The 24,206-nt window shown below is 45.2% G+C and overlaps 1 protein-coding gene across 3 annotated transcripts in view; it reads left to right on the plus strand.

Annotated features, from left to right (window-relative positions):
- Positions 1-24,206, plus strand: part of Dgkd (diacylglycerol kinase delta) — a 92,337-nt gene that overhangs the window by 46,858 nt on the left and 21,273 nt on the right. For 2 of the 3 annotated variants that reach the window (XM_021198877.1, XM_029539060.1), the window contains exons 4-10: positions 15,851-15,955; positions 16,236-16,368; positions 17,111-17,217; positions 17,541-17,666; positions 18,656-18,758; positions 19,293-19,455; positions 22,655-22,763. In XM_021198877.1, the coding sequence (XP_021054536.1) occupies positions 15,851-15,955; positions 16,236-16,368; positions 17,111-17,217; positions 17,541-17,666; positions 18,656-18,758; positions 19,293-19,455; positions 22,655-22,763 (846 nt within the window). Of the gene's footprint in view, positions 1-4,943; positions 5,037-15,850; positions 15,956-16,235; positions 16,369-17,110; positions 17,218-17,540; positions 17,667-18,655; positions 18,759-19,292; positions 19,456-22,654; positions 22,764-24,206 lie in introns of those variants that run through there. The other variant, XM_029539059.1, reaches the window with a different exon arrangement.

Raw genomic sequence — 24,206 nt, forward strand, 5'->3', positions numbered from 1 at the left:
GGCCTTGTGCATGCTGTGACAGCTGCTGTGAGTTCATACGTGCAGCTTCCCTGTTGTGTTAACTTGTAGTCATTACCACCTCTGGCTCTGCAAATCTTTCTGTCCCATTTTCTGTGAGCCTTGTGGGGAGGAGTGTGGTATAGATTTCCCATCTAGGGCTGAGCACTTCATACTTTAATTCTCTACATGTTGGCCAGTTGTGTGTCTCTGTGTTGATTCTCGTCTACTACAAGAAGAAACTTCTCTGATGAAGATTGAGAGATGCACTAATCTATAGGTATAACAATAAGCCATTAGGAATCATTATAATATTATGTCCATTTAATAAAATGATAGAAGTAGGTTCTTTCCTAGGACCTGTAACTTCTCTAGCCATAAAGTTTTGGTTCTGATAACTGTGCTAGATATGGATTCCATCTCATGGAGTGGGTCTTAAATCCATTCAGAAAGTGGTTACTTCTGTAGCATTCATGCCGTTCCTTATTGTACCAGTGGGCATGTGTTGCTGAGACAGTTGTTGTGGATCACAGGGGTCATGTTGGGTAAGACTGAGGATTGTCTGGTAGTGAGCATAGCACCTTTCTGCACTGTGACATCTAGCCAGTAGGAATGAACCTTTTCAAGGTTAGTACCCACCTGATTTTCTCTGTTTTATGACTCAAGTGATGATATTTTCAGTAATAAGGTCTTACCAGCAAATTCTGGAGGGCAATGTGAATGTAATGGTTGAGTGTCCCAGGGGACCCAACAACTCAAAAGGTTTTTTGTTTTTGTTTTTTGTTTGTTTTTTTTTTCAGCTTTACTGTATTGTTAAATCAGGTTCCCTGATATTCCTCCTTGTTTTGAGTGTCACTACTGAGGCAGTGAATTAATTTATTCTTGATAAATAAAGATGACTCTGTTTCCTTGTTTTCTGTGATGATGAAAATGGTGTCTTAACTAAGATTATATTTGAGATATTTAGCTGAAAACTCAAGAACTTATGATTTAAAGAGGTAGAGAGTCCATAGGAAGGATTGGTATCAGCAGGCTGTTGATATCAGGGGAGTACCATGCTCCAGTAGCAGCCCAGTGGAGGGTGGAAACTCAGCTTCTGGCTGTTTTTTTTTTTTTTTTTTTTTTTTAAACCCTGTCCCCACTGTTCTTAGGATGAGGGCTTCCCTCTCAAGGTCACTTTTGAAAGTAAAATACTTGCTGCATGGGCCAGCCAGGGGCCAATGGGTGCCTCTGAGCTGGAGGCTACCGGTGATGTCATTCTAACTTGCTCTGCTGCCCCAGCTGTGCAGTGTTTTTATCTGGCTCTCACCAGCTAGGGAGAGAGCTAGGTCTGCACTAGGAGAGGTTGCCTCAGGGGCACGTTTCTTTTTATTTGGGTGCCTGCGTGAGTGCCTTTGTGCTTGTGTGTTTTGTTCACAAAATATGGCTCATGTATGGCATAGCATGTGTATGGAGATCAGAGGACAACTTGAAGGAGTCAGTTTCCTGCTACTGTCAAGTGGGTCTTGGGGGCTGAACTTAAGCCAAACGGCTGCCATCTATCTCATTGGCCCTCAGGATGATTTTGTAGTGAAATTTATTTTAAGTACTTCGGTGGTAGTCTCCAGCTTTTGAATCCTTGTTCCCATTTTGGGTGGTGTTGGAGGGAGCATGTTACTGGAAACTTTGCAAGTTTAAAGGAACCGTACATTTCAAGCCCCCACTCTTTGCCTGTTGTTTATTTAAGATGCGAGCTTTCAGTTGTTCCTGCCTTACTATCTTCTGCCGTGCTTCTTCACCATGATAAGTAGAAAAGCAGCTTTTACTTTAGACTGGAAAAATGCAGATGATCAGAAAGAAGAGAAAAAATTATCTGGTAGTCCCATTGAGTGTGAACTTCCATCTAGGCTTTGTGTGCTCTGCCTTTGTTTTATATGTGTATGTATGTCCATCCTTCTCTGTTTCTTCAAGCCTTTTTATTGTGATAAAGTACACATAACATAAAGTTGCTGTCTTAGTCATTAGTTTAGATGTGTATGCTATGAATATGCCCCTTCACATTCCTGTGGATCCTGTACAGTTTTTTTGTTTTCTGTTTGCATCCTATGCTGCTAGAATGACTTATTTAAACCATACTGAGTGTTGAGCTTAGAAAGAGCCCCAGACTGATTTATAAGTAAAGGTATGGCCAGTTAGCTACTGCCCTTCCTTCTCTGCTCTGGGCAGTGTTTCTACTGAGTCAGATCCACTTCCAGTGCTCAGAGGACTTGAACACAGGATTTGAGCTACCGTGGTTGCTTAAGGTAGAACTCCTCCTTTAATTGTACTGGTGATGTTGGTTTACTTGGGCATAGACAGAGCTCCATGACATAAATATTTGGTAGAGAAAAGTGGATAAATAAGGCTTGGTAGCTGTCAGAACTAAGGCAGCCTTCCCCACCATCCCTTGTAGTCCATAGCATCCCTTGCTGGCTTTCTGTAGCAAGGTTCTCACGATTGACAAGCCCCTCCCCACAGCTGGCTGCAAGCCATGCTTAGAACTGCTTAGCTGCTTTGCTTTTGTTTCCAGAGCTTGCCCACAGTGACATCTACCTATTACGTTTTTGTAAGAGGTAAATATCTAAATATACTGAGTATGTTTCCTTATAGGTTTAAAATTTATATATTAAAAATATGGGATTGCTGTCATTTCTTTGATTACAGTTGTGTGGGGTCTAAGTGACTTCTCCATAGTTCTGGTGGACTTCATTGTATGTATACAATGGGAGAGGTTTTAGGAACCCAGTGTATCCTAGCAAAAAAAACCCATAGGAGTGTTTCACTATGCTATTTCATTTTCATTACCTTTTATATAAGTTTTATAATTGAGAGTCTAGAGATGAGCAGTATATACAGACCTTAAACATGGATTCTGAAGCATCAGTGGGGATAAGGAGTGGGGGGCGGGCATGATATTATAAGGGACGATTAGGGACACTTTGGCTGTTGTGTGCTGCTGCTCTTTAGTACCCTGTGGAGTACAGGATGCTTGCTACATAGGCCCTCAACTCCTACATATTTGTTTTTGTTACTGTTTCTGTTTCATTTTGATTTTTGGAAGCACAGTCTCACTGTATAGCTTTGGCTGGCCATAGTGGAAGTTTATAGTATACAGGCCAAACTGGCCTTGAACTCACAGAGACTAACTTTCTGCCTTCTGAATGCTGGGTTTACTAGTTAGTGTGTGCCACCACAAGTCCCGTAACAAAGAATTATTTGCCTCAAAATATAATAATGTCAAGGTTGGGAAGTCATGATAGAAACCAATAGTTTTTAGGTTATGTCCTACAAAGGATACATGCAAATTTAGGTTTATGAAGCCTGTTAGGTATACACGTGCTGATTTTCTTTTGCTACTTACTTACTGCACCAGGAGTGTCTCTCTGTGTCGTGGGTGTGCTTGTTCTCATCTCCGTCAGTCAGCCGTGATGCCCATTGGAACAGGCCGTAACCTCTCTGCTTTAGACGGCTAGATTACGTCTCCTGTCTCCTGGATAGCACCTGTTTGTTTTGACTTCTGCATGCTGGTTAACTGTCACTGATCGATGCAAGAGATGCTCCCTGGGCTTCGTCCCCGGAACCAGGAGCCTTTTGTAGAAGCTTCCCTTCTTCCTTGAGGCACAGCCTACTCCCTTACCCAGGTCAATGCTTGCTAAAGTTTCCCCACAGCTGAGCACAATTGAATGTAACAAAGCAGCCACTAATATGAAAAAGATAACTCAACCAAATGGTCATCATTTTTCATTTTTAGGTAGAACTCTTTCCTTTTGCTTTCTCCTCTCCCTACCTCCCTCCCTCCTTTTCTCCCTCCCTCCTTCTCTCCTCCCCTCCTCCCACCACCCCTTCCTTTCTTTCAAATCTTTTTGATAACCTGTTGGGTTGTTTGTTCCATGTCTGGGTGTCCTGCACTGGAAAGGTAGAGTGGCTATGCTGTGGTGGCACTGCCAGCTGTGCTGCAATTCCTTCCTTGCCTCCAGTTCTTCTTTTTCATACTGGATTCTTCCCCCACCCCCAACATATTCTGATCATGGTTTCTTCTTCTCTAACTCTTCCCAGGTCCTTTCTACCTCTCTACCCACCCAGTTCTACCCCTCCCACTTTAGAAATCAAGTAGGCAAACAGCAACAAAAATCAAAACTAATCCCCAAACAAATCAGAATTAAAAAAGAAAAAAAAACAATAGAAACACTCACATAACCCATTAAAATACAGGACCAGAAGCCATCATATACAAGCAAAAGATCAGTAAGGCAAATACCCAGACAAAGCAATATGAGACAAAAATGAAATATTATTGGGTTCATTTTTGTTGGTCAGCTACTACTGGGCATGGGCCTGCCCTTAAGTGTGGTTAATATACCCACAATTAGACTATTGGGGAAAACTAACTTTTCTTTATAAGCAGGTGTCAATTGCAGATAGCTTCTTAATTAGGGGTGAAAGTCTTTCTTGCTTCCAGTTCTCTTGGGGGCCCAGAGAAGCCTGTGGCAGCTGTTCTGTCAGGACTCCCTATCATGACCATGGACTGGGAAGTGGTAGAGCTGTGGGACCTGTCCTGAGCTCCTTCTATCCAGCTGTGGGGCCAGTGGTTGTGGGGCTGTCTGCTTCTGTGATTCAGGCTCTGCACACATCCCAGCTGCTGTGAATAGTCTGTCTGGGGTGCTTCCAGTAGGGAACAGTGCATGGGTACCCAGGGGCCAGACCTGCACCAGAACAGCAGGATATGAGTAACAGGAAGTGACAGGAATCGCCTAGGGCGCCGGACCTTTTCTGGGCTACCTTCCTGAGCCAGGAGCTATATTTAGCAGAGCATTTCCCAATCCTGTCCTGTGCTGACACTGTTTGCCACCTCCCTAGTCAGTGGCTGGGTGGCACAGTCCTAATGTGTTACTCTGTGTCCCCGGTCTACCTGTGTGTGTGACCCACAGGTTGTTCTTCACCATTGTAAGACTTCTTCCTGCTTGTGCCGGTTCTCTTGGATGCTGAAGCACTTGAGGCAGCTGGAAAGTGGAGAACAGCAGGTCAGAGACAGAGCCCATGGGAGACTGTTAGGGTCTTGGGTAAGAGTAAGTAAGGCTCTCACGGCATACTTAGAGGGACTGCTGAGAAGTGGAAGGCTGGTGTCTTTAAAGCTTCTGCCCTCATTCACATGCCAGGAACATTCTTCTGCCCTTACCTGCCCAGGAGAAACGCTGCAGGTTTCTCTGATTTATTCCAAATGTTCCAAGTTGTGGTAAGGGCCTGATTTCCCTGTGGTTCCAGAGCAGGGGCTGCAGAGTATGGACAGCTCTGTCCTGCCTTGTTCTCATCTACTTGGAGCTAGAGGTTTTATCCTAAGGCATCTGTTCACACCCTCAGCGACATGGGAAATGTGTACACAGATAGAACGTCGTTAGTTTGTGGTGGTGGCGATTATCCTTAGAATTCCCTGACTGCATGTTTGAGTAAGGTGTTCTGTTGGTCTCTTCTGAAGGCTTCCTATGGAGAGGGTTAGGTAGTGCCCCCCACGCCCCAAAAGCTGTACTTTTGAGACCTCAGCCACTCAAAAGAATTCAGGTAGCTACACAATAGAATGGCATTTGAGAGGCTTTCTGAAAATAGTTGTCTACTGTGGCCACAGGAGACCCCTCCCATTTCATCAGCTAAAGCAGTCTACTGGTGTAGTTGCCAGCTGGCCTCTTACATTTTGTGTTCCTAGGCTTTGAGTATGAACTGTGGTTATGTTGTTATCTCTGTGGTACACCTCTTTTCATGCTGAAACATAAAAGGCCTTGAAAATTCACCATGCTTCCCAGACTAAGACATGTGGGTATCATTGAAGGAAGCTCTTGGGATAGTCTTCCCCTTCCTAGTCTCATTTCTGTTCTGCCAGTGGGCTGAACTTGGTGTTTTTCATGCTCTGCTTGCTGTTCTGCTATCTCTACATGCATATGTAGGTAGAGCACTAGGTAGTGCTGCCTAGCTGGTTCAAGGATTGAATCAGCGGTATTCTACTTGTATAGCTCCGTTTTTCCAAGATTGATTACTGTGGACGCATTGCCCTTCTGTTAAATAGCTTGGGTAAAGACCACAGAGCTGGTTTCATAGCTTCTGTAATGCTCCAGGATATAGGAAAGCTCCAACACACTGACTTAGATTTTACTACTATGAACTACGGTGCCATGGACATGCTTATCTTTATGTTCCTGGCACAAAGGTAGAAGTCTCTAGCATGTGTTTCTAAGGATAAAATTAGCAGGACTGCGCATCTTCAGCTAGACCGGACACTGTCACATTGCTCACCAAAACTGTGATGCACGTGCTACCAGACATGTACGAATACCAGGTACATTAATATAGGTATAGATGGCATGGACTGTTCCTGAGCTGCCAGCTTGTAGAACGTGTTGCCATTGTGAATACTGTAGGCATTTGTCACATGATGGTGAATATTTGTTTATCTGGCCAGGAAAGTAACAGTAAAAATAACAGGTAGCAAGGGCTCTTTAACAGCTCCATTTGTACCCGGTGTCTGCCACTGATGTAAGTAGCATGTGGTGCATGGCTGTTCCACAGCATGGTTAGTGGTGCTGATAAGTAGTCTTATTCATAATGAACCACACTGATGGCAAGATGATGACTTCTTGGATATGAACAGACATTGGTTACAACTGATGTGGAACTACAGATCTCTATCTCTCAACTCCAAGCCTCCTTCACCCATGGTGTCCTGGTTTGGGTCCATACCTCTGCTGTGTTTGGTGCTAGCCTGCTGAGCTTCCCCAAAGGCTTCTTAACTGCTGCCCTGTCAGGTTTTAGTAGAGTAAGCAGAGATAAGAGTCAGATGCCAGCCTTTGGGAGGAGACTGAAGTAGAAGTTACTATTCTTTGGCCTCCGAATGGCCAGACTCCTCTGTCCTGCCTTGTTCATTTCACCTGTTGGATCTTATCACACCTTTTTTGTCTTTGCTCTTGAGTCCCCTGGAAACATCTCCCTGTGTCCCCCCGCCCCCCAGGCCTCCCTTTTTCCATCACCAGCTACTACATTGTATTCTGTAAGACTCACTTTTGTATTCCAATGTTTGTCTGCTATGGGGGTCTTACCTGTTTGTTCAGTTGAAAAATATTGCCTGGGTTTATTTCTGAGGAGGAAAGGATGTAGAGCCCCAGATGAGGGATTAAAGTAAGAGAGGAGGTGGAATCTAGAGTTGGTATTTGACTTGAGAGGCTGGTGGTGATCACTGGCCTCTGAGGGCAACTGGCAAGAAGACATCAAAGCAAATGGCATCTGGCCATTGGTCTGCTGACTCGTGTTGCTCCCTGTATTCTCATTGAAGTGGGTGCTGGGCGTACAACTCTCCAGGTAGGACTCTACCACCTGCCTTCCTTCATGAATTTCTCATCTCCACTTATTCCCAGGTTTTTCTTGGTAGCACTGTACTGGTACAGGCCAAGTGCCTGGCCATTTGTTAAAGCCTACAGTAGATGGAGCATCTGAGCCAGAGAGCATGGTTTCATAGTCTGCTGTGCAGCCTAAGAGGCTTACTGAGTGCTCACCTTGGTGTACAGTACAGGAAGTACTGGGGCCACCTTTCCTTGAGGATATGTGCTAAAGGTGAGACTTGTTTTCCTGACAAGCTGGGAGGCTTATCAAGATAAGGGTGCACTTTTAACTTTTGATGAGACAGACTTCTCAAGAGATGTGGCCTGCCAGGTGGTGGTCCACGCCTTTAAGCTCAGCACTTGGGAGGCAGAGGCAGGTGGATCTCTTGTGAGTTTGAGCCAGCCTCTATACAGAGAACGCTGTCTCAAACAAACAAAACAACAACAAAAAACTCTAAAAAACAAAACAACAACAAAAAAAGAAAGATATAAATCATTTTTGTGTTTTTATGTCAAACCTAATTGCTGTTGATCATGGCTTCTTGTAAATAACCTGTTCATTTTAAGAGTCTTCATACTCTACCTTAGTGGAGAGCTCTGTATAGCTGTAGAACATGTCCTGTAGGGATGCCACCATTGAATCTACCTATTCCCAGAGGATTGCTTTCTTTTTCCGGTTCTTTCCTGCTCCCCTTTGTTTCTGCTCAAGACTTCTACAACTCCTGTAGTTACTAGTGTATTTGCTATGTCTGTACCCTCTTCACTTGGGGAATATTGTACATATAGAGTCATACAGCACATAACCCTTGGGGTTGGCTTTTCCCAGTCAGTATTGTTTCCTAGAGGTTAACTCGGGTTGTGTGTATCAGTGTTGTTCCTCTTTATGGCTGAGTACATTCCATGGAATGGGTGTGCCACAGTGCTTGTAGTTTATGGAGGAGAGCTTCAGAGTTGTGCTCCATGATTATGAGTAAGGCTGCTGTGCCCATCATGGCTTGTCCATCCTTCCATAACAAATGCTGTAGAGTGATTGCTGGGTTTTATGGCAGTTGCACGTTTAGTTACATCTGTTTATATGGGGAAGGGTGGCATATGACTTGGCATAGTTATGGATGTTAGAGGACAATTTGGAGCACTCAGTTATGTGCACTGTGTGGGTCACTGGATTGAACTTGGCGTTGTAGGATTGGTGACGAGCACCTTTACATGTTGAGCCATATCATCAGCCTGTATGTCTAGTTTTTAAAGACTCCCCTGCGTTCATACTCTAACTTACTGTGTGATCCAGTTACTCCACCTTGTGTCCAGTTTTTGGAGGTGTTGCTGTGTGTGTGTAGAAATGTGTTTGTGTAGAGGCAGGAGGTCATCCTTGGGTGCCATTCCTTGGTTTTTGAAACAGGATGGTCTCTCACTTGGACCTGGGGTTCGGCTTTTTGTCTTCCCAGTTCGGGGCTGCAAATGTGCCACTATTCCCAGGTTTTGATGTGGATTCTGGATGGGACTCAGGTCCTCATGCTTGAGCAGCTTTCCTAACTAAGCCATCTCTCTAACCCCCTTGTTTGTACTGTAGCCTTCTCCGTGTATGCAGAGCTCTCTCATCCTACCTCTGTGTACCTCCCCTGACTGATGAGTTGAGTGGATAGGGTGGGTGTTATTCTTGGATACACGGAAGGCAGCTTTGCACCCTCCTTGGCTTCCTCTGGATACCGTTTAGTAGCTGGACGGCAGGCCTGTACTGGAGTACCCTGGAATGGCGGGAGTGAAAAGCCTCTTGGACGCTCTGCTCTGGTGGGTTTGTCTGTCTTCTCTGGGCCTTGGAGAGACTTTAGAGGTGGTGGGGCTTTCTCCCCCATGAGTGGTGGTGTTAGGTGCTAGGTCCTTTCTCACTCTTCAGCTCTCATTCCAGGACACTCAGATGTTGAGAACTGAGGAGAGTCCACTGTGGTCATCTTGTGTTCCCAAGGTCTAGCAGCCTTGCTCTCTATCACCGATATCTTCATTGACCAGGGTTTTCACTTGTGTTTGTTGTTGTTGTCGTCATCAGTGGAGTCAAGGAAAGCCCTATTAGAGTCAGCTGGGTTTGTCTTCATGCAATCTGAAGACCAAGCAGCTCAGCTTCCAGGCTGCATACATGCCCTGCCCACCCTGTGCTTTGCCCTGTAACCTGGGTCTTGGCCTTTGGACATTCTGGGTGCAGGGCCTCGCCTTAATGCTGAGAGGGCTGTTTCCTGACATGGTTTTGGCGCATGGTTCAATTTGATGGTTCATTCATTACCTTCTAGATCTTGCTTCTTTACCTTCTCTTTTGAACCCTTCAAAAATGTGGTCAGGGTGGGAGGGGCAGCCAGTTGATGACTTAATGAGGTGTGTATTGATCTTCAGGCCATTCACCTGCCAGAGGGAATGAGATGAGCTACCCAAAGTTCTCACTGAGCCCAGAACCAGAGGAGCTTGAGAGGCATTCTGGTTCTCTTCTTGTCCATTGCCTGCTGCTCTGGGACTAGGTTCTTTGCAGTCTCCCTTTCTGCCAGACAAGAAGCAGCTGTGGGCCAAGGGCCTGCCTGGTGCCTGCCCCTCAGCTGCCTCATTTGCTGAAGGACTTGGAGCAGCCCCATCTGGCTGCATTGGGTCTCCTCAGGGTCTCTCCTGAGAACGAGGAATTCTTTACGGCATAAAGAAGGTTCATTGGGCAAATACTGTAAGTAAATACCTTGTGGATTGCCTAAGGTTGTAAGTGTCCATCTCTGTTAGCTAGTGTTGTTATCTGGCACCTCCACTGTCCATCAGCCACAGTGGGTGTGAACAAGAGTATACTTTTAGTTCTGTCTTTCAGAAATGTCCTCTGTGTCTCTAGTGTATCTCCTCTGCTTTGCTCAGGGCCTTGGACCTGTTAGACAAGCACTCCATCTTTGAGCCACATCCCCAGCTCATGCTCTTTCACCTCAGCTTCCCATTGATCACTGCCTGGGCTTCAGTCATCTCCTTGGCTAATTCTTCCCAGCACTGTGGCAGGCTTTCTGACTATTTGCGTATCTTGAGCCCATGTGGAGCACTGGGTGGGACCTGCTTAGTGTTATCTGTAATGCCTTTTATTTCCTGGTGAGGAATATTCTGCTTATGTTCCTGTTGGCAGGGCTGTAGCTGCTGGAAGTTTCTCCTTGTCTCATGGGAAATTATGCACTTGTCTGAAGAGATAAAACAAAAGTTCATATTTAATCAAACAGAGCTTTTTTTTTTTTGAGACAGGGTTTTATTATGCAGATTAGGCTTGCTGGCAACTCCTTGCTTCTGCAGGTATTAAAGAACTAGAACTAAAGGCTTGTGCCATCAGATAGAGTTCTCTTCCGTAGTTCCTTGTATGGAGTCATAGTGTGTATTGTAAGTTTAAGGCTGTTTCTTAAGTGGGTGCTACAAGTTGGTAATAAATGATACAGAAATTGTAGGAAACGGATGTGAGATATTTCCAAGCTGTAACTGATGCTGCTTTCCCCTCTGTAGCACAGGGTTGCTGTACTGCTTTTATTGTATGTTTTGGGAGCTGTGCTGCAGAGATTCTGTCTTTTTAGTGTGAGTGTGGTGTCTACTGTATAGACACATTATAATTACTGTAGCCAGTCTCTTGCCATCTTTGGGACTGTCAGCACAGGAGTGATTTCTTATCTTCCATCTTTATGAGTGTTTCTTTGAATAACTATATGCAGTGTGTGGTTTCTTATGGCAGGGGAAAGGTAGGGTACATTTATAGAAGTGCTTCTGCTGAGATAAAAGTCTAAATTTTAAAGCTCACTAGATTTTACCATATATTCTCCATAAAAGTTGTGGTTTCTTATACTCTGCCTTAAGAATCAGTGTAACCTGTTATCAGACTATGAACTCTATGAGTCTGGTAAGTTAACAAGTATCTGGGTGGAGGGGGGCGCTGTTAATGGCTCAGAGGGTAAGGAACTGACTAACACAGCTTGTACTCTGACCTCCACATGGGTGTTGTGACATAAACCCCTCCACACATAATAAATAGATGCAAGTAAAATAAACTTTGGAGTCTATACTTTCAATTTGCATTTATCTTGGGAGGTTTACCAAGCAAGTATTTCTGTAGGGTTAAGATCTGTTTCTAGCCTTGAGTTGATAGAATTCCAGTGGCCTTTCCTGTTCATTTATCTGTCTCCTGCAGTCTCTTCTGCATGTGGTGTTCTCTCTCTCTCTCTCTCTCTCTCTCTCTCTCTCTCTCTCTCTAGGCAGATGCATGGTTTCCTTTTCTTTTTGTTTTTCTTGTCTTCTGTTCATTCTCTTCCCCTCCCCTTTTGGTGGGGAATAAGACACTCACGATGTAGTTCTGGCTGGCGTGGTACTGACTGGACCAGGCTGGTCTCTAGTGTCTGACACAAGGTGCTGAACTTAAAAGTGTGGCATGCTGTGCTTGGCTGGATGGTTACTTTTATGTTTTTGAGAATTCCAACCTCTGTATAGTTTCTCTTGAAACGCAATATGCACACATGGGGGTGGGGGAGGAGTTCTTGTCTATGTGGTACCTGTTGGCAGGTGGTATGGCTGCCCTGGAGAGTCTTTCCATTGAGATGAGGCCCGTGGGGCTGAGGTCAGTACGAGACTTGGGAGTATCAGTCATGACAGTGAATTGAGGGATAGGTAGAGACAGGGCAGACTCTGTTATTTGTGGGCAGTTCAGAAATATGGAAGGTAGTAGGGCCTGATCGGAAAGGAACAGGAGGCTAATTTTATTTGCTAGGACTTGCTGTGATGATCTCATTCCATTGGCTGGGCTGTTTATGGTAGAACCATTCAAGAATGCAGTGTCCACTGTCTCTTGGTCATATCACATGGGAGTCCTGGGACAGTGATAGTAAGGTGCTACTGACATATACCCTGACAGAGCTAAGATGTGGTGGTGCCATCAGTACCTGTTTACAGATGGGGAAATGGAAACAGGAGTTGGAAAGGCACCTGCTACAAGTTACGGAGCTTTGGGTCCAGGGGCCAAAAGGCAGGTTGTATCCCTGCACTGCCCTCTGGGGTTTCATCACCCCCTTTCCAGAAAAGAAATGGACTTCCTACATTGAACTAATGAAGCTAGGAGGGGTTCAAGTTAGTGTCTGTTTTGAACTTCCTCACTATAGAACAGGCATAGGTTTAAAAGAGAAATCCAAACTCAGGTTCCTCAACATCTGCTAGCTTAGCCTTTGCTATGCTGTTCAGGCTAAGGAAATGGCATCATTGATCATTTGACTTATTGACTGGTTGGCTTTAAGCATAATAGTTTTGTAAAGTTACTTTTTCAGAATGTGCAGGGCTGGATTAGGGGAGGGGCAAAGATCTGTTTTCCAGTGTGTGCTGGAATAATGTAGCAGTTCCTCTCATAGTTGTGGAAGTGGTAGACATAGCATCAGTATAGAAGGGGATATGTAAACTCCTCATAGTTCACCTCTGTGAGTGTCCTGATACCATGTCATCTCTGAGCTATGCAGTATCAAGTACATGGTCTTTCTTTGACTGTGTTTCTTATGCTGATGAAAATGTTCACATTTTGAGGCTGTGCTAGAGGGAGTCATTAAGGAGAGTTTGCAAACTCTGCAGAGGAGCAAGAATAATGAGCAGGGTTTCAGTTCCCACCACTGTCTACAGCCAGGTCTAAAGCACTGGCTAACCCCACTTCCGGACCTCATATGCGGTCTTTGTAAACATCCGAGGTGGTTGTAGGTCTGTCTTTCTCCAATGTGAGTTTTCTCTGGGTGGCAGCTTCAAGTTCATGTTCTTAGAAACTGAGCAAGCCAGTAGCGGGGTGGGGTGGGGTGGGTGGGATGGGGGAGGGGTGGGAGGGAAGCCTGCAGGTGCCTGATCTCTGAAGGCAGTGCTCCTTGTCTGTTGTCTCTGTTCGTTTTTCCTATGCTCTTGGCTTTTCCCAAGCCCCAGATTCATCATTCTAGGAACCTTGGAAACATGAGCGTAAACAAAGTTTTATTGGAGACCCAGTTCTGTTCATTCTCTCTGTGTGAATCTTAGTTGCTGGAAAGAGCACTAATTCTGTGTGTTCTGAGTCCCAGAGAAAATGCACTTGAATGTCATGTTTGTCAATTGGGTCTTTTTTTTTTTTTTTTTTTTTTTGAGACAAGGTTTCTCTGTATAGCCCTGGCTGTCCTGGAACTCACTTTGTAGACCAGGTTGGCCTCGAACTCAGAAATTCACCTGTCTCTGCCTCCCAAGTGCTGGGATTAAAGGCGTGCGCCACCATGCCCGGCTTTTTTTTGTTTTGTTTTTTGTTTTTTTGAGCAATTGGGTCTTCTTAATGTAAATTTAAATAGATAAGATGGGTACAAATGTAAAAGTTAAAACATTTGATTGTAAAGATCCCCCTGAAAATAGGCACTTTCCTAAACGTATTGGTGGGAATGCGGTGGGGGATGTCCAGTACTTGCAGAAGGGAACTTGGCAGCATTTAGCAAAGTTACATATGAATTTACTCTCTTTCAGGGAAATTCCACTTCTAGGAATTTGGGCCAGAGATATAATGTAAAAATAGTAAAAGATCATTCATTGAGGTACTCCATGGCATAGCAAAGGATTTTAAACAGTGCAGAGTTCCCAGTGGTAAACATGACTGGCTGAGAAGCTTATGTCTGTATCATAGACTGCTGTGCCCCTGTGAGGTAGGGCTATCAGGCCTGGAGGCTAGGATATATAGTTAGGAGAGAAAGCAGAGGTGGGAAGTGGTAGCTCTAGATTGCTTCTGTTTTTACAGGGAGTATAAATACTTTTTTTTGTTTGTATGTGGCTTATAAATGGAAGCCAGTCTCCCTCCCTCCCTCCCTCCCTCCCTAAGGTAATCAAAATAGAGGGAAAATACATTAAAAAAAAAAAAAAAAAAGAACTTCTATTCAAACTTTGTTTTGTATAGATTTGATTTTGGAATCACTTAAACATTTATATTATTTTATTGCATATATTCATTTATTTATGTGTATGCATAGATATTATACTTGTGTGGAGGTCAGAGCATAGCTTGCAGGAGTTGATTCTCTCCTCCTACTGTGCAGGTCCTGGGGAATGAACTCAGGTCATTAGGCTTGGTAGTGAGAGCCTATACCTGCTGAGCCATCTTGCTTGTCCTGTATCATTGTACAGTAAAATTAAGAGGTTATGACATTTTTTTTTGATAAGTCTTGTCACTTTCCCCCCTAAATTGTTTGTACCTGTTCATGTCCCATCAGTGCTTGAAAACACCTCTTCCACAGCTTCAGCAAGTCTAGATGTTATCTTCTAGAACTTTACTAATCTGAAAAGAAAAAAGAGGCTATTTCTCCCTTCTGTAGTGACACCGATTAAGTGTCCTTGCATTCCTTTATTAGCACTTTCTGTTCCTCTGTGAATCTGAGTCTTTCTTCCTCAGAAGGCTTCTCATTAGTTTATAAACTCTTCCCACATTCCTTTCTTTTTTTTTTTTTTTTTTCTTTTTAGATTTATTTATTTATTATATGTAAGTACACTGTAGCTGTCTTCAGACACTCCAGAAGAGGGCGTCAGATCTTGTTATGGATGGTTATGAGCCACCATGTGGTTGCTGGGATTTGAACTCCGGACCTTCGGAAGAGCAGTCGGATGCTCTTACCCACTGAGCCATCTCACCAGTCCCCCACATTCCTTTCTGTTTGTTGGTTAGCACTGGTTGTATATCATTCCAGCTGGATTGCTTAGTTCCTAACTGTAGAAGCTGTTGTTGCTCTGTTGTCTTAGGTGCAGCACATGCTCATGTTAGTTTAGAGTAACTGGATCAGACTTGCTATGTCACTTATGTGCTGGCCATTAGCTCTGCATTTCTTTGTTTGATTCTCTTTTTCAGGTTTCCAGGGCTTGTTTCTTATGTGTAAGCAGTAAATTCTAAGTGTTCACTCACATTCCTGCTGAATAGCAAATGGAATGCCATTGACTTTTTGGCTTGAAGTAACTTTAGCTTCTTGGTTTGCAGTGATACATGATAACTACTTTTATGATCTGTTCAATATGAATACCTGAGTGAAATGTTTTCCCTGTGAATATACACTTCTGTCTTAGAGTTTTACTGTTGTGAACAGACACCATGACCAAGGTAACTCTTATAAAGGACATTTTATTGGGGCTGGCTTATAGGTTCTGAAGTTCAGTCCACTATCATCATGGAGTGAAACATGGCAGTATCCAGGCAGGTATTGCACCGGAGGAGCTGAGAGTTAGATCTTGTTCCAAAGGCAAACAGGAGAAGACTGTCTCTAGGCAGCTAGGAGGAGGGTCTTAAAGTCTACCCCCAAAGTGACACGCTTTCTCCAACAAGGCTACACCTACTCCAACAAGGCCACACCTCCTAATAATGCCACTTCCTGTGGCAAGCATATTCAAACCACCATAGCATATGTAGATAGATGTTTTTGTAGCTGCCAGCATTGCCCTGGTTCATGGGCACATGGACCGTGATGTTCTTCTTCTAGGTCATCACTCCTTGTAGGAAGCTCATCTTGTGTGCCGACAACAGGAAAGAAATGGAAGATTGGATTGCAGCACTCAAGACTGTCCAGAACAAAGAGCATTTTGAGGTTAAAAGAGAAGTATATTGTCTATGGGTGCCGGCTGTTGCCTCTCTTGCCTTCATTCTGATCCACCCCCAACTCCTTCACCCCAGAGTATCTTCCCAGTAGACCCCAGCATTTGTCTTGTAAAATTGAGGCCCATGGGTCTTTCTTTTGGTGGACCTGTCAAGGCTCTGGTCTTGTCCTTTGTGAACCTCTCTGGGGTACTTTATGTGATTCTAAGTTGCTGCATTAAAGCATTCCAAAGAGAAATATTATTTTCTCCCTCTTTGTGTCATTCTTCCAGCCTACCCAATATAGCATGGACCATTTCTCAGGGATGCACAACTGGTATGCTTGTTCCCATGCACGACCAACCTATTGCAACGTGTGTCGTGAAGTTTTGTCTGGGGTCACATCCCATGGGCTATCCTGTGAAGGTAAGGAAGCTGCAATTGTTACTCTGGTGGAAGGTGGCTGAAGGTTTTACTTGATAAACTTTTTGAAATTTAAAAATAGTCTTAATATAAAAGTAGAGCTGCCTGAGGGTAGTAAAGGGGGAGTGGTCCCCACCACTCCATTTCTCTTGATCTTCCCACAGAGGACTCAGACCTTGGATGTCCTTTCCGTAGGAGCTTCTGCAGTGTGAGCAGAAAGAAAGTAGTAGCGAGGAGGCAGAAGGTGCAGGCCCTTTCTGGTTGTGTGCTGTGGATGCAGGAGAGAGCATGCCTTATAGAAGACAGGGCCAGGGGAGGGTTCTGGTGGCAGAGAAGGGTCACACAGGGACTTCAAGCTCTGACTCACGGCCAGGACTGTCTTCTGCTTATTTTGTATAGCTTGTTTTACATTTATTTTAAATGGATAAAAAACATCCAAAAGAAGAGTATTTTGTAATACGGAGTTAGATGAATTTCTGATTTCAGTTTCATAGTTTTCTGAGTCTTCTTGTTGACTGGGTAGAGGTGAGGTGCAGTGACAGTGGCCAGCATAGCCTGCCGAGCCTCAGTTGCTCACCCCATTCTCCTCTACCGGCTCTCCCCGTGCTCTTCAGTTACGGCTGCAGCACCAAGTGACTGGCCTCCAGACTCCTTCCACCCTAACCTCACTAAGCAGCCATTTGCCCTATAAGGAGGCTCCTGTTGAGGATGAAGCTTGAAGGATTGTGTATTCCTTTTCCCACAGTGTGTAAGTTTAAGGCTCACAAACGGTGTGCTGTGCGTGCAACCAGTAACTGCAAGTGGACCACATTGGCCTCAATTGGGAAGGATATCATTGAGGACGAGGATGGGGTATGTCCAGAGGGATTCTGCTTGTGGCCTGCAGAGCACCCCCTATTTCCTGCCCCCCCTTCTCATTTAAGATCTCATACTATGGACCTTTGTGTCATTTTACTCTCAACTTTGCCCTAATTCCCTTAAGTCTGGGTGTCTCCTTCCCAGTAGGTGTGGGAGGTACCTCACAGGCCCTGCTTGTCCCTGCCCACACTGGCCATCAGGGACAATCTTGTGTGGGGAGGAATGTCTTGAAAGGAACACTGCTATCCCAGGGTGCCCAGCTGAACCCTGTATTGGAACTCTGAGATGTCTCTAGCATGTCCCTCTTTGGTCTATAGATTGCCATGCCTCACCAGTGGTTGGAAGGAAACCTGCCTGTGAGTGCCAAGTGTATTGTGTGTGACAAGACTTGTGGCAGCGTGTTGCGCCTGCAGGACTGGCGCTGCCTCTGGTGCAAGGCCATGGTGAGTAGGTACAGTCTCTTCCTGCCTGTGGAGGTGTGGATACACTCTGGGCTTGGGGCTTTGTTCCTCTCCTTCCTGAGTTTACCCCTGAGGCTTGACTGTTTCACTTGGGCCTGGTCAGCCTCATTTTGACAGTTTTGTTAATTCCTTTCCTTTGACTTTGATCCCATCTTTTACACAAAAAATGCCTTATCTGCTCCTTGCAGCATCTTAGCAGTCTGTGAAGGGGTCTTTTGGGACAGGTTCATGAACTTTTCTACGAGTGAGAGTAGGAACACTTATGAGGAACGCTGAGAGAAGTTTGTTCTGGGACAGTGATCATAGAGATCAACAAAGATCTACAATGATCATAGAGATCATAGAGATTCTCAAGCAAAGAGGAGGAGCCACGGTATGGCTGTAGCCTCTTGACCACAGAATCAAGTCTCATATCCCTGCTTGTCTGCCCACACTGGCCATCAGGGAAAAGCTTGTGTGTGGAGGTGTGTCTTGAGAAGAGCACTTCTGCCCTAGGGTGTCCTGCTGACCATGGGTTGGAACTCTGGGATACCTCTAGCATGTCCCTGCTTGGCCTACAGATTGCTATGCCCCACCAGTGGTTGGAAGGAAACATGGCAGTGAGGGTCAGTCAGTGATTAGATATAGCTGTGGTTCCTGTGGTTGGCACCTTGCTTTGACCCTGTGAGTGACTAGCAAAGAACCTAGTCACATGAAAGCAGGTTGTCCAGGAGCCCTGAAAGTTAAGGGTAGCTAAGATGGAAGTGGAGGGCTGTGGTTCAGTTTCATGTCTGGCTTCTACTGGGTGGAATCCCATCTGATTTTCCACCTCCTATTTGTAAGGCCAAGGAACAGGGTGCTTGGGGACACAGGTTCGCCTGCTCTGATGGTGTCTGCATCTTCTTGGGAGGAATTTCCAGATGCTGTGCCAGGGAGTTTCTGGTGTGTATGAGGAGACTTGACTCCTGGTGACATGTGGATTTTTATTTCAGGTTCACACATCTTGCAAAGAGTCCTTGGTGATGAAGTGTCCACTTGGCCTGTGCAAGGTGTCTGTCATCCCTCCCACGGCACTCAACAGTATTGACTCTGATGGTGGGTGCTCACATGCCATTTCGCTATACTGCCTTCCTTACCAGCTCTGGAGATGGGTGTCGTGACAGTTTTGATCAGCAAGAGGCTAGGCTCAGGTGTGGCACAGGCAGAGGTCACAGTTGGCAACCTGGGAATTGCCATAGGGCTCGCAGCTTGAACCAGCACTGTTGGAAGGATTGATAGATGTACTGGCTGTTGAGTAGAGACCCAGTGTAAAGTGTCCTGGTCTGCCAAGAGCTGAAAGACTGTGCCTGTCGCCATCTGCGGTAGTGCCTAGCATGTCTGCTTGGACCATGGAGAAACATCCTGGCAAGTATTGGTGAAGGGGTCTCTGGGGTACGTGGTTCAGAGGAAGGAGCTCTGCCAGGCTGGCAGCAAGAAGAGGGGATACTACCGTGAGGGGAAATCTGTGAGGTGAGGCAGGCTCACCTCCTCACACCTGGGTTGCCCCTCACTGTGCCTCTTGTTGCTGCTGTCTAGTCCACAGCAGCTCAGCAGTTTGTAAGGTTCTTTCCTATCCCACCTCACTTCTAGGCTTCTGGAAGGCCACCTGTCCCCCGTCTTGTACAAGCCCCCTGCTGGTCTTTGTCAACTCAAAAAGTGGAGACAATCAAGGTGTGAAGTTTCTCAGAAGATTCAAGCAGCTGCTGAACCCTGCCCAGGTTTTTGACCTCATGAATGGAGGACCACACCTTGGGTAGGGATTGTGTGAGACTTTCCATTCCAGGAATTTGCAATGTTTTACAAAACATAAGGCATACTCGTTTTAAAAGGATCAAAAATAAGATTTTTTTTTTTAAAGTTCTGGAGAGATGGTTTAGTGCATATGAACATTGGCTGTTCTTGAGAGAACCCAAGTTTGATTTCCAATATGTAAATGATAGCTCACAACTGTTAGCATTCTGTCTAAGCTCCACCCCACAGTTACCTGGCAACAGCCTGACTCACTATTAAAGAGACTGCTTGCCCCTCCTTGCTCTTTTGCTCTCTTGCTTTCTCTTGCTCCTCTCTCTCTCTTTCTCTGCTTCCCTTCCTCCCTCTCTCTCTCATTCCCTTCCCCCCTCCATGTGCTCATGGCCGACGGCTCTACTCCTCTACCTCTCTCTTTCTCTCTGTCTCTGTCTCTCTCTTCCTTGCTCTGTGTCTACTACCCTCTTGACTCCCCTCCCCATGTCCTGAATAACTCTATTCTATACTATACCGTTGTGTGGTTAGTCCCTCAGGGGGAAGGGATGCCTCAGCATGGGCCCATCAAGGCACCCCCTTCCCCCACACTTCATCACACCTCCATAGAACATATTCCCCCCTCTCTTTATCTTTTTATAAACATCATACTAACTGTTTATAATTCCAATTGCAGGGTATTATTCACACCTTCTTCTTGCCTCTGTAGACACTGTACACGTGGTGCATGAACATACATATAAGCAAAACAGCAATATACATAAAGATAAATTTTTATAAAAAATTTTTCAAATAGCAAAGTTCAAGTGCCCCTCCCAAAAGTCTCCTTATGAAGGACCTACTCCTAAGAGATGGTAGGCGTTTGCATCCTGCCATTGCAAAAGTACCACACAAGAGTGGACATGCATACATAACTACTCACATGCGTCAGCTCCTGTGCTTGGGATGTTTCTATGCTGGTGCTTACAAACCTGCCTTGCTCTCTGTAGTGCCTGCTTAGTTCTTAGGAAGCCTTTTTCCAGTGAAACCAAGGGGCCTTTTCCATCTCAGCACAGTGGGACCTTCATGCAGGTGCAGTGAGATGTGAAGCTGCTTACCTGCCAGCCAGGGAGATCTGGCTTCCCCTTTAGTTTTGTACTTTCCACAGGTTTGCAAGAAACATTTGTTCTTGTAAAGTAGAACTCAGAGGGCATGCCAGCATTTGGGGAGATTGAAATGGGAGGTGCTTGCAGCCCCTACTTCCATTGTGAGTTCTGGGAGGAGCTTAGGAGAGGTTCTTTTAGAGCTAGATATTGCTATAGCTTGAGCCTGGATTTCTCTGTGCCTAAGCTGTGGGGCTCATGGGTGCTGGGCCTTCAGTGTTCTTTTTTGTTTTTGTTCTGTTTTTCTGCTCTTTCTTACTTGCTACACAGCTTGCTGGAAGACAGTCCCAAGTGGCTTCCTACAGGCTCTTTGTTCAAAGGCAGCATTCCTGAAATGCTGCAGATTCCTGTTTTCTGAATGGCACAGGTCCATTCTTTCTGAGGTTCATGAGGAACTAGTCTCAGTTCGGCAGGGATAGTAAAAGTATCATATTTGCTGATTGTACTACACTGAACAGGCTCAGGTAGGGATATTATTTGAAAACTCCACTGTGCGGTGGCAGGCAAGCTGGACTTTGATGTGTAAGAGCTCCCTGATATGTAGTTGGAGCTGATGTGGCAGAGGGCTAGTAGAGACGGCATGGCAGTTGGTCTACTCACTTCCTGTTTCTGGGAAGCACCTCTGATATCATGCAGTTGGTTAACTACCTGAGTTCTGGCCTTGGCTGACCACTGTGTCTCCAGAGAGCAGGGATCCTCATTGGTGAACATTTAAAGGATACATGTAAATATTTTTCTCACCCCTTGGAAGTCCACAGAGTCTTGATGCTCAGAAGTTATTTGAACCATGGTTCAAATCTGAGGCACTGTCTTGTTGCCCATCCTAGCTTGTGTTCAGAGGACTTCCTCTGCAGCCAGTGCCATTAGAGACAGAGTCAGCAGGGTCCCTGGTGAGAAGGCAGCATATGTAAAATAGTTACTTGAATGGAGGGAAGCACTGGTTTCTTTGGGATCCATAGGAAGGGAGACTATGTTAACCTAGTGATTTAGTGTCACTAATGTGCTTGCTTCTGTGGAGGTCCAGTGTGCCCACTCTATACTCTTTTTTTTTTTTTTCTCCCATTTTTTTTTATTGTTATTTTCTTTATTTACATTTCAAATGCTATCCCAAAAGTTCCCTATACCCTCCCCCCGCCCCTGCTCCCCTACCCACCCACTNAAGTTCCCTATACCCTCCCCCCGCCCCTGCTCCCCTACCCACCCACTCCCACTTCTTGGCCCTGGCATTCCCCTGTGCTGGGTCATATAAAGTTTGCAGGACCAAGGGTCCTCTCTTCCCAATGATGGCCATCTTCTGCTACATATGCAGCTAGAGACACGAGCTCTGTGGGTGCTGGTTAGTTCATATTGTTGTTCCACCTACAGGGTTGCAGCCCCTTCAGCTCCTTGGGTACTTTCTCTAGCTCCTCCACTGGGGGCCCTCTTGCCTTCACCTTCTCCTATATACATGATAGGACTGGGTCAGACCTTGGTGGAGCTGAGGGCATCAGGTACTTATCAGAGAGGGCTCCAATTATTTGCTGAGATATTTGACTCTTTTCTCTTAATTAGCAAGCCATTAGACAAAACATATGATAGAATTCTTGTGTGAGAAGGTTTTATTGGAGACTCCTTAAGGACTCAGAGCAGCAATAGAGGCTGAGCCAAGCTGCCCTTCCTTGGGAGGGGAGAGCTGGGCTAGCACATGAATGAGGAAAGCAAGAGTGGGGATTCTTGGGCCTGGTATTTAGCTGAGATATGGAAGACTGCCACAAGTCCTCCTAGGAGCTGACATCAAGTGAGACTGTCATGGTACTCTGAAATGTGTGCATTATCTCCTCCCTGTTTCTGGTTGGAGGAGCTGCTGGGTCACTACCATCATTCATATAGACAAAAATGAGCCCTGAGCAGAGGGGCTTGGCAGACAGACATCTACAAGGCCACCTTGTAGACCCTATGTATACATATCTGGGCTTAGCCAGGGTTCAGGTTCAGCCACATGGAACAGGGTGTCCCCTCAGCGTAGGACAGAGAAACCATCATTTGTCTTTTAAAGTACACTCATTTCCTTGGCTTTCCATTCTTCTACAGCTTACGGTTATTTCAGAAGTTTGACACCTTCCGGATTCTGGTTTGTGGCGGGGATGGCAGTGTTGGCTGGGTCCTATCTGAAATCGATAGCCTCAACCTTCACAAACAGGTACTACAAACAGGTGACACCCCACTGTGATGGATGAATGGGAAAATCATGTAGGTCAAGGCAGCTGTAAAAACAGCTTGGCATCAGGCTCTATGTGGGGGATGAGTATGGGGGCTGCAGTCGCCTAAGCGCCACCTCTTTCCTGGGAGGTGATGTACCTAATTGCTAGAAGCCTCTGTCTTAAGAGGAAAGGAAGAAGGAATCTTTCATCTCTATAAAGGTTGAATTACGGTTCATTGAACCTAATTGCCTAGTTTTTAACACTGAAATAAAAATATATTATCCTGATTTCTTACTGTGTTCATTGAACTTTTACTCCCACTCCCCCTTTTTGGCAATTAGCCATTGTGTATACTGTCATAACCGTCACTCAGATTGTGTCAAAATGCACATTGTCCATGTGGTACTCGCTTGCTAGTTGGTTACTGAATTGTTGAAATAGCAGTATGTGTGGGTTTTCATACTCTGCTCCACGGACAGCTCAGAGTGGCAGTTTTCCATGGGATGTAGTGGGGGGTCTGAGTCAGTGCTTCTCCCCTCGTGCAGGAGCTCGAGGGCTGCAACAACCTTGCTGAAATCCTGTTCATGTTCTAGAATCTTCTCTTTTGGGGAGCCCCTTACTTAAATTTTTAGTACCAAATTGCACTTGGCAGGGATGCTCCAGGTTACATTCCAGGTGACATGGAACCTTTCCTTGCCTTGAGGCTCATTCTTTTTGTTTAACTCAAGTATGTAAACAGAAAGCATTAATTTTAAATAATAATGTCAAGCACAGCCTTATTGGAATGCTGTTATAAACGAATCCCCTGTTCATGTTTTTTGCCTTGTTTTCTATTGAGGTAATTACATGTCTGTCAGTAAAGATCAGCTTTTTTCCTGCCAGGCGGTGGTCACACCAACACTTGGGAGACAGAGAGGCAGATGGATCTCTCTGAATTCGAAGCCAGCCTGGTCTACAGAGTTCCAGGATAGCTAGGACCACACAGAGGAATACTGTCTTGAAATGACAACAACACAACCAATCAAATCAAACATATTTCCCTAGTTTTCTGGCTTGTCATTTTTATCTTCTTTATGATTTTTTTTATTGTTGTTCTTCAGTTTTCAGTGATTTTGGTTCTTTGTCTAGTCTCATTCACCAATCGTATTTTGTGTATTATCTGGAGAAGAGATGGTCCAGGGTTTACTGATAGCCACACCATAACTCTAGGAAAAGCAGCAGCACCCCCCAGTGGTGGGATTACAGTATACAGTTTTGTTGCTTGGCTTTTGAGCTTAATGTTTGTTTGGCTTGCAGAAAGGCTATGAATGTGGTTCTCATACTCAAGTCAAGTTCTGTAAACACTTGTCTCCTATGGCCTCTGTGTGCTTCTTGGAGCTCTGTCTACTCTCTCCTATACCCCTAGCTTCCCCAGCCCTGTATGGGGTAGTGTTTCTTCTCCT

This window comes from Mus pahari, chromosome 5 (genome assembly GCF_900095145.1).
Source record: "Mus pahari chromosome 5, PAHARI_EIJ_v1.1, whole genome shotgun sequence".
NCBI lineage: Eukaryota > Metazoa > Chordata > Mammalia > Rodentia > Muridae > Mus > Mus pahari.